General features: G+C 32.8%; 1 protein-coding gene across 1 annotated transcript; it reads right to left on the bottom strand.

Moving 5' to 3' along the window:
• Positions 1-143: 143 nt before the first annotated feature.
• Positions 144-5,415, bottom strand: LOC115442754. The gene is made up of 3 exons (XM_030167908.2): positions 4,922-5,415; positions 3,412-4,446; positions 144-939 (listed from the first exon to the last, which is right to left on the bottom strand). The coding sequence occupies exons 1-3, from the start codon at positions 5,366-5,368 to the stop codon at positions 832-834; spliced, it is 1,590 nt and encodes a 529-aa protein (XP_030023768.2). The 5' UTR covers positions 5,369-5,415; the 3' UTR covers positions 144-831.
• Between the last annotated feature and the right edge of the window lie 5,710 nt (positions 5,416-11,125).

Genomic DNA, 11,125 nt, shown 5'->3' with positions numbered 1-11,125 from the left:
ACCATCAGGTGCAGTGGGGTCGCTTTGCTGAGTACGTATAAAAATAAAATATCAGGCAAGTGTCTTGCTAATTTGGATGATATTTTAAGTTTGATATAAACAGCGTTTGCGGAAGAATCTAGCGAACAATAAAACACAAATTAATAGAATAATGCTATATTCCTCCTAATTCCGTGTACACTGGAAACATTTTAGTGGAGAATTAGTTATTAGAAATCACGTGCTTGATAAAGATCAATCAGTAGGACCTGTGCCAAACATAAGTTCTATTGGACCTTAGGGACAACCAAGTAAAATGATCCCAAATTTAGAATCATGAAGATATAGATCAACAGTCATATCTAAGTTCAATGAGAGGTGTTTCATAGTAATACTATTGAACTCTTGGTTTATAATTTTCATAGAATAGACTTGCTTATTTAATACTATTATTTCATTAATTTTGTATACTTAATTGAAATTAAGCATACTGGGGAATTGGCCTGTGAAATGAGGCAGCATTTAATATTTATTGTTGTAGGCAGCAAGGACGCGTAGTCGAAAGCTATCTCTTTCGTGTACACTCACGTATATAAAGTGAGGTCATTCATTAATCGGTACGTCCTTATTCTCTTACTGCTTAAATAGACCTGTCATTATAATTCAATGGAATGTTATTTTTAGCCTTTGAGATATCTTAGATTTAAATAACTAAAAAATAAAATATCAATTAAAATGCCCTATTTCTATTACTTTATTGTCTTTGCCAAGTTATTTCCAATTTCTGTCTATCAACTTATGTTTAGTGATATATACTTTGCTGGTCCAAAGTTTGTTATTTTCTTCTCAATTTTAGCGGAATTGGCAGTCTGGGTCGTTTGCATTGGCCCAGGGTGGTATGTAGCGAAATGAGTCGACGAGCACGGTCGATCCTTCTGAGGCTGCACCGAGAAATATAAGCTGTAACAAAAATAATTCGACTTTAGGCATAATAAATTAACATCGCTTAAAATAGTGTGCCTGTTTGTCCCTGGTTTCAACCATCCAAATCAACATTTTATTTATATAGAGGAAGTTTGTTTGAAGAAGAATCATCAACAGTTGACCCTAACAGTTACCTCAACTATTTCGATTAGTTTAGGATATAATAGTATAGAATTACTAAGCTAATAATTAGTTCTTTTAACTAAATATTAGCTTAGTAATATGACAATGACATATTATTAGCTGATTGTCGGAATTAGAATCCTGTATCTAGTGCAATAATTGACAGTATTTGGGCGATGCCTTGCATGCTGTAGACATCATTGATGCAAGACAAAAGAATAATATCAAATTTTTATCGAAAAAATGTCTGTAACCGATAGCAAATACAGTGTAGACAAGAAAAGCTAATAAACTCTTATCGGTTAGGTTCACCATGTTGTTTTATTGACTAGTGATCGTAGTGATGACCATCCATGATAGGACAGGAGTATAGCAGGAACGTGACTGGAGATTGCCAATGGACAGTCGTCTCACTAGCGTGTTAATACATTATATTGTACTTGAATAAGTAGATACAGTATTCTGTGTTAGAGATGGTTTTTGACGGAGAAAAGATGAAACTGAACTCTGTACAGCAGCACTTTAAGTATGTTATGAACGTGGGATATGGTTTTTAATTACCTCTTCTGAGGTTGCATCAATGCATATTAAATAAAATCACGCCTAGTAGAAAAGCTGAAGGATTAGCAAAAACGATGAAATTATACTAATATGAGGAAATGAGAGTCATCGAGGGTATTTCATACAATTAATCATAATTCATACATATTCTTTATATCATAATAAAGTAATTGTATTCATCTATATATTATAGATGTAATTGTACTGTCGTTGCTAATTTTTCTGTAGTTAATTGATGATTTTTAACTTGTCTATAAGTAAATTAAGCAAAACATTTTCTAAAGGCAGCGTGAAGATGTTATCAACCAATCAACACTACAAAATTTTGCCATGACATAAAACTGAATTAGTAGAAGCAATTTTCAACTAATCCACTGTTGATTAGTTAATATGTTGACAGTTTTACCCTGACTTTGTGCCATGTGTTTGGAGCTACTTGATAATCCAACCGACGTGGCACTATATTTCAGTATTAAGGGTCTCTAAGATTTGAATCAAATCCTTTAAGGGTCACGGTTCGTTTAATAGTGTCATCAAACTAAGGTTGACAAAAATTATGCTGTTATGATCATGTTTTTTAAAATCAGAGTATAGTCGTATATTTTTAATCGCACAATCTGATACTTTATAATAATATTATAATTAGTATGAAAATATGTGACGGTATTTTATTACGACAAAAAGTTCTTACATTTCAAGAAATTAATCTTCGAAAATGACTTGCAAACTAAAATACGACCCGAAGAAAAGAAAATTGTATCTTAAAGTATTGTCTTTTTACATCATGAACAGTGAGTTGGATGTTTTGTAAATATAACAAAGATTAATAATACTTGTAGTTAATTACAAAAGCACTTAAAATGGACATTAAAGATTTTTCTCATTTTATTGCTGTTAAAAGGGATGAGTATGTGCCCTGCCTGGTAAGCGATACGACTGCCCATAAAGAGTAGCAACACCAGATAGAAGTTTAAATTCCAAAGCACTGCGTGACTCTGCACTACGCTCACCCTAACTCATAAGATGTTAAGCATCATAATGCCTGGTAATTAATACGTGTTCTTTTTGGGTTTAAAAGAGCTTGTAAAGGCCTAGACTAAATATTTATAAATAATAACTATTGTCTGAACAATAGAATAGATAGTCTTGTGAAAATAAGTATGAATCTCATAGAAAAGTCATTAATCAGTTAGAAGAACATACATTTAAACATGAGAAGTGACTAATCGTACTCCGTGGTAATTCTTTAGAATGGGAGCGTGAGTGCAAGAATTGAAGTTTTCCTGTAACTAGAAGTTTAATTTATAGGATAGCTAGCGTAGTTCGTGTCATGGAGATCTTTGAGTTTCAGAACCCTAGTTGGTGCTGCTTCAGTGGGTAATAGAGGCGCGTATTATCAAGCTTGATTAAATGCTCATGACAGTTTTGATGAAAATTATTCACATTTTTTTCATTCTTTTTTTGTTATTTCTTTGAATGAATGATAGACGAGCTTGCCGGTCGTCTGATGGTAAGCAGTTCGACCACCCAAAAACAGTAGAAACACCATCCAACACCTTCAATTACCAAGTATTGTTTGGTTTTCCACTGTGCTCGCCATTCTATCATACTTGAAATGTTAAGTTATAAATGTTAAGTCTTAATATGTCCAGTAGTTAAACTGGCTACAATTGTGTAGCCTTTAGTTGCATCGATACGCGTAAAAACACTTGAAACTGATGCAAATTATACGAGTTAATTAAATAGATAATCAAGTTTACTTACGTATCCATCAAAACTCCTCAAGTTTACCACGTTAATACGAAGAACATTCCATCCTTCGACAAACGAAGCAACATCAGGCTCGTATATAATTGAACCAGCAACAGTATCCACGCTGCCCACCACTACGTTCTTCACTAGAACAATTATATAATCTAATTTTGAAGCGGTTTCGATATAAACGTTCACTTCAACAAGGCCGTTAGGACTCATACGAATTGGAAAAGCCGATATGCAACTCAAATCTTCACTTGGTGATAAATATGAATTTCCTTTAGCATTGATCGTGTCTATTCCGTTTGATGAATAGTTGCTAAGTTCCCATATGTCGAAGTTTCCACACAGCTCGTGATTATGGGTAAATAACTTGTCGAAATCTTTTTCAAAATTGTATGTAACGCATTTTTCTGTTTCTACAATTGGGCTGTTAGTTGTTTGATAATTTGGTTCTGAGTCAGTAGTAGGGTCATAAGTCGTTAGTTCTTCTTCAGGACTGGGATAAGGCGTTGATTCCAGCTCTGACGGAGGGAGTGTACTTATGTGTTCTTCAGGTAAGGGATAAGGCGTAGTCTCTTTCTCTGACGGAGCGGATGTACTAACGTGTTCTTCAGGTAAGGGATAAGGCGTGGGTTCTTCCTCTGACGGAGCGGATGTACTTGTATGTTCTTCAGGTAAAGGATAAGGCGTAGTTTCTTCCTCTGACGGAGCGGATGTACTTATGTGTTCTTCAGGTAAGGGATAAGGCGTAGTCTCTTCCTCTGACGGAGCGGATGTACTTATGTGTTCTTCAGGAAAGGGATAAGGCGTTGTCTCAAATTCTGGGGTAGAATATGTCATATCAACTTCAGGAGTTGTGTTTATTTCGGGATCAGGCCATGTTTGTGATTCAGTTGTGGACTCAACAGTGTCGGGATCTATAGTTATATCATTATCGATATCTTTGTATAATATACAATTATCTTTATGATCTTTTGCAAAGTATCTAAATGAATCAATTAACACTATCGATTCTTCAGATTTCTCACCTATGAATGATATCTGGAATATAAAGTAAATAAGCTTTTATTATTTTGCATATTTTCCAAGTGAGATGTTTATAAACAATGAAAATTTCACTGTAACCGTATTTGAAGTATTTAATTAAATAAAAAAATATATACTATAAAAATTGTTGAAATACAGGATTTTTACTTTTGAGTCAATGTTAACAATTATACATTTATTGTAAAATTACAGCATATTATTTGAAACTAATAATACACTAAATATAATTACTTTATGTAGGTAGTTTAATCATCAAAATGTAGGTAAATAATCATAATGGCTTGTACCGATAAGATTTACATGCCTAATCCGAAGTTTTGAAATAATAGCATGATTATAATTGGACATACTAAAATTGTTACAGTTATATCTAAGACTCTTTTATTCCCAAGTCTTCGGAATTCGAAAAGAGTATAAACAGACAATAATCAATAAATTTTATAACTAATATAAATGAAATAAAACTTACAAAACCAATGAAAGAACTGGATAATTCAATTCGAATGGTATTCCAACCGTCCTTATAATTTGATATTCTTCGTGAGAAGGATGCATGACCACGATTACTGTGCCCATTGCTTGTGAGTTCACTCACAAACACTGACAAGAAATCTTCGTCCTTCTTTGCCTTCATATAAATGTTGACTTCTAAAGTACCCTCATACATTTGGAACGAGGTGGTTGACTCGCAAGTCATGATTGACCTTGGTTCTATAAAACGGTTACTTCCTGCAGGGACATCTGCTATATCGATTGAAGAATAGTTTGACAATTGCCATTGTTCTCCATTGACGCAAACATAAGAATCACTTTTGAACAAATAATCAAAATCACTTTCGAAGTTGTGACCTACACATTTTTCACCCAAAACACTAGTATAAGTAAGTAAAAAAGCGAACACGACTGGGCGAAACATGGCGAGTGATGTGTTTGAACGCCGAGTCGTGAATGTTTTAATTGTTGAATCAACATTATCTTATAGGGATAAGATTACATTCATCGAAGCTGGTGGCTCGATAACAGTTCTTAAGAACGGTTTATATCAATATTTATTTTCTTCCAATAAATGGACAAGGCCTGTTGATTGTTTGTGTTGCTAATTTTAGCACGTACACATTCATGCATTTAATCCCCGAAGGGGCTCGCAGAATGACAACTGGTGTATTCACTTTACGCAGTGTGTGTTCCGTCCCATGATGTGATAGGGGAAGAGCCTTTCGTCATGTCGGGCGCAAACTTCAGATAACGGGCTGATACTAAGTAGGAAAGCACAATATCGAACCCGAGACCTCAGCCCTGTAGTCGTACTGTAATCCAACTAAACTACCGAAACAGGTGAATTTTAGCAATATATAGTAAAGATAGTTTAAAGATTTGTTGGATAATCGTGATGGGAAGAACGAAATGTACGTAACATTTTTTTGTTTATGCAAAATAAAAAATGTGAAATCGCCATTATGAATCATAGTCACGGTAAAACATGTTTTATATCAGAATGTAAAAATATGATGGAATCTACGTTTTAATTAATGAACTCAAGTCAAGCCAAGAAGAAGAAATAAAGAAATATTTAATTATTAGGATAATACAACACGTACAATAAAAGGAGAGAAAATAAAATAGGTACAATTATATCCATTATGCCCTTATTCACCTCCTTGCTGCAGTACCAACCTGATTAATACTGCAACACTGACTTTCAATGAGGGTCCTATTATTATTTATTTATCAAGGTGGGTAAAAAAGAAACTATATTTGATAGTCAGTAATGATTTTGTTTTTATTTTATTTTATTTTTATATGATCAATGCCTATCTAAACCAATTCATAAGACTATAAATGAATTAGTGAATGTAGAGGATTTGTTTAGGGTTTTTAGTAAACTCGCTTAAAGAACATGCCACAAAAACGCTTCTTTACGCTTTTCTTTGTGAAACATTAAGCCATCTCTGTCAAACCGATACTTGTGTGCATTCCACATCATACATACGACATGGTTCTATAAAAATATAGTCTTGTTGGTGAATTAAAAGAAAACTTAGTAGGTATGTGTCTACCATTAGATAGGAAGGCGAATGTTGTGATGTTTCCGTGAAATGGGCAACTTCATTAATTTATGATGATTTTTATATTAGGTAAAAGTAATCTAAAAGTAAATTGATTGCAAGTAGGGAGTGTATTGCAGTGGTATTAATAAAAAAGAATTATCATAATTGGTCTACTCTGTAATAAGTTATGCGTGGTCTAACATAAAACAAATATATACGTGTCGAATTGAAAACCTCTTCCTTTTTTTGTCTGTTCAAAATAGATTAAATTGTTGACGTTTCTTTTCAATAAGATTTTCATTTACTTAAATAACTTATTTATACAATCGTATAAGGAATAAAACAACACCAACAAACAACACAATAAATTAACACCTGTCATGGTGGTTAATGTCATCTTACTCATTTTTTAGTCCGTAAAATATTTACTACTACTTACATTTAGTTTCTACAGTTAAATTAACTTTAATATTCATAATAATAACGTAACATTTCTATCTACTTTGTAATATTGTAAACTCGTCCGCTATAATTAACTTTTCTTTATACACAAGTTTTGGGTTGCGATTAGAAGTAAGCATATTTTGTAATCAATAATTGGTGTATTTTTAGTTGTAACCTGTTTTGTGTTAAATAAATAAATAAAATAAATAAAATAAAATAAAAAGGTATTCCATTCAATACACATTAGACTTTAAAACCTAGTTTAAAAAATAGTTTTACGGAACGGGTTGAGGCCGGGGTTCGCCGGAAGGTGTCTGGTACGTGTCGTGCGTGCCGCCTACATCCGGCCCGTCGACGCTTTAGAAATCCATCGGATTACCTTTCAAACAAACCACACTGGTTTTTACAGCGCCTATGCTGGCAATGTGAAAGGAGTTTTAATATAAAATAAAATAGTGTCGTTATTTGTTTAAAGGTCTTTTGGCATATGTTTTCAGTCATCAGTGATTCAAAATTATGTAAAATGTGGCGATAATACGATTATATTATGTCACGATGATTATTTTATTTACTCTGTATAAATAAGTTATCATTAGAATTTTAAAAGGAAGGTGGAAACATTATCATGTTTTCCTATGATTTTTATAGTAATATTAATATAAAAACGACTTTTAACAATGTATATTTTAGTGTAATACATTAATTAGCTGTAAAGAATGTAAAGTTGAAATAGCTTAAACATTATTATACAGAGATCAACTTATACTGGTCAATTCTTTAGATGCTACATTTCAAATGGCCAAGACTTGTGAGTAATAGACAAGATAAAACGAAGTCACCTGAGCACATCGCAAAATCCTCTAAAACCATGCCGTAAGTAAGCAATACAAATAAATAGCATCATGAATAATGCGGTTGTCTTTAAGAAGGTGTTTTGCGTTGTCGACGAATGTCGCTCTGTTTCGGTACTTGATGCAAGATCGTGAGCTGTGAACTAGTACTGCTACTTTTTTGAAACGGTGCTTTTATATCTTGTTCATATAAGTTTAATACGATATTTTTTGGACTTGATAGTTATGTAATAGTATTCAACTCTGTAAGTGTTTAGTAACAACTAACAACCATAAAAAGTACCAAACGACTAGCCATAAAAACTAAGCCAAATGGTATTGCCAAATGTTGCAAACATGTAAGTACGAAAATACATGTCGCGTTAACTTTACATTGTAGTAGTATATGTCAGATAGATGAACCTACAGACTACAGAGGCACCATACAAGGTTTGTAAAACGCCACAAATAATTAGAAGTCTGTTTCTTTAAAAAAAACCTTTTTAACCTTTTATATATTTTCAACACTTCATCAAATTAAAATATGGCTGGAAAATAAAAAAAATATTCTTCTAATTCGAAACTTAAACAAGTAATTTATCAACGAACTATTCTAGTGTACCGAATCGTCTAAAACACGTCCCATGCCTATTTTCGGCACAGACTTAAACTCTCATTCCAGTAATGGAAGATAGTTTATATACTAAAGCAGTCCGGCCACCGTAATGTCTGATAATATTTCTTATGAATTGCTGTCGGTCCGTATGGGGATTTCGTAATATATTTCAAGATCTATATCACAGCTTGGTAAGTGTTTGCCAACATAAATTTCAAATTTAATATTTAAAGTGGGTTGCGCGATATTAAAAATATATTAAAATGCGAATAGAGCCAAGAAGTTAATGTTCTATTGTATTTGCTGTCGAGTATGTCGTATTTAGGAAATATAATATGATAAGCTATATTTCAATTATTTGCTGCTGCGTTTCGTATAGACCATTGTCTATCTCATTAGATTTGATCATGTCCAAAAACCTCCTTCCTCTATTAAAATATTTTATTTTTATTTTTCTTTGCTGCAAATGACCGAAGTTGCGGATTTGGATCACCCACCTTAAAAGTCCTCTTGTTGCCACGCATATTGTTGCACTAAGCACTACAGGATGTAATAGTATTTCGATGTATGTAAGGTATATTTAGATTACACAGAAAATTAGGCAATAAATTAGGAGATCCAGACTCAGAGATGTGCGACTAGGTATGTAAAAAATATAAACGTGATTAATCGTAAGTAAATTTTAAATATGTATACATTAGTAGCTACCCAGTCAGTTACCTACTAAAAGTATTTCTACAACCAGAGATAGCGCAACGTTTCGGAATATGGCGTATTTAAAAAAATATTTATAATATATCTAAGAAGTAAGACCTATTCGACCAGTCGTAAAATTAAGACAATTACCAACTGCATCTAACATTCGTTTACAGTATATTTATGTACCGACGAATACATAAAAGTGGAACAAAAACACGACAATAATGATAATTTTCGATTTGAAAATAATAAAATTTTACATTTTATTAACCATCAAAACGCCAAAGCTGATTCAGTAACCAAGCCAGATTCCGAGCACAATGCGAACTAACTATTCATATAAAACTGCAGTAAAAAATGAATGCAAATTTTATTTCCTAGTTTGATAAAGTTTTTGTGCGCTCCACTTGATATTCACGATAAAGTTGCTATAGTGTCACCACATTGAAATTCTTCACAGGAACACCGACGTTGGGTGAACCACGACGATCTTTTACTTCTGATTTCACAATAGCTTCAAATCTACCAACATAGTGTTCAAGTTAGTTAATTCAATTGCTGTGTTAAGAGCTCCTGATTTGTTGGTCAAATATTAAAACATTAAATTTCTCAAATATTAAATATTCAAACACTACATTACTGGAGTTTTATTACATACACTTTATTCTTTTATTTACCGTTGATTCAAAGGTTTTTATGATCATTGCAACTACAGGTCTTCTGGTATGATGAATCTTCCACTCCATCCACGTGATCAAGAAACAGGTGATTTATTTCATGTTTTATCATTAAACACATAAAGTCTACTGTTGAACATAGGCCTCCCCTAAAGATTGTCAAACAGATCTGTCGAAAGCGGCCTGCATCCAGCGTGTTCATGCGATCTTTATCAAGTTGTCTGTCCACATTGCAGGTGGATGTTTAACGTTGCGCTTGCCGATACGTGGTCTCCACTAGAGAAATGTTTTGCCCCATCTGCCATCAGCTCTGCGAACTATATTTTCTGTTTAGCCGCTATTATTATTTTTTTGGCGAAATGATGACTGAAAATCAAGATTAGAAAGATCATTAAACCGCAATCTAAAAAATATCACAAAAGATATCAGCAAAGTTATTTTGCAGCTGAATTTAATGATATAGATAAAAACTACACCAAGTGTCACCTGATGCCCTGATTATGACGATGCAACCTGATATTTCAATTCGGAAGATTTACTTAATTTGTTCCTCTCCTAATGCTTATAGTGTGTTAAGTACAGCTCCTATCTTGAACCACAATTAAGGGGATCTAGTTCTTACTAAGTAGGCCTACCTAATTTCTGGCTAAATAATCTTGCTTCTTACTTAAATCGGAAATATGAAAGATTGTGAAAATGTTTGTATGTTTGTTGAAGGTAAACGTAGAAATAACTGAACGGAATTGGATAAAATTTGGTCTACAGATAGACCAAGTATGGATTAACAGTCCTACTCTCTATTGCGGATAAGTGTACTTTTATTTTGAGAAGAACTTAAAGAACTACTAGTATTATATAATTTTTGGAACTAATAAACCGTATATCTGATTATTGATTGTACCTAAATATAATCTAGAAAAACCCCGATAAATGAACCAATAAATATTATCATTTAATCTTAATTACTAAATTTTATACATAGAAAGTGATGCATCTAATCTCTGTATGATACATTGAAATGCATATTGTATTTTGATGGCCGTCGTTTATTGCATATGAGTTATTATTTCAGCATTTAGAGAGAAGAATATATTATAATATAATCTATTTTAATTTAATTGTCTTAGATTTTTTCTTCCTTACGTAAATACAAATAATGAGAAATTATTTCTTTTATATTTAGTAAAATTAATAGTGCTGCTAAACATTTGGAACTGCGTAGCGCTAGCAGCCTGAGATCTTTGTACAATAGAACATAATGTTTCCTTATGTTTACGTGAATCTTAGACATTGAATTAAAACTATTTGTCGGACGGGGGACTGAGGTGTTGGTCGTCCGAAAAGTCAGTTACAATATGT

This window comes from Manduca sexta, chromosome 8 (genome assembly GCF_014839805.1).
Source record: "Manduca sexta isolate Smith_Timp_Sample1 chromosome 8, JHU_Msex_v1.0, whole genome shotgun sequence".
Classification (NCBI taxonomy): Eukaryota; Metazoa; Arthropoda; class Insecta; order Lepidoptera; family Sphingidae; genus Manduca; species Manduca sexta.
The sequence above is the reverse complement of the archived record's forward strand: the minus strand, read 5'-3'. Positions and strand labels throughout refer to the sequence as shown.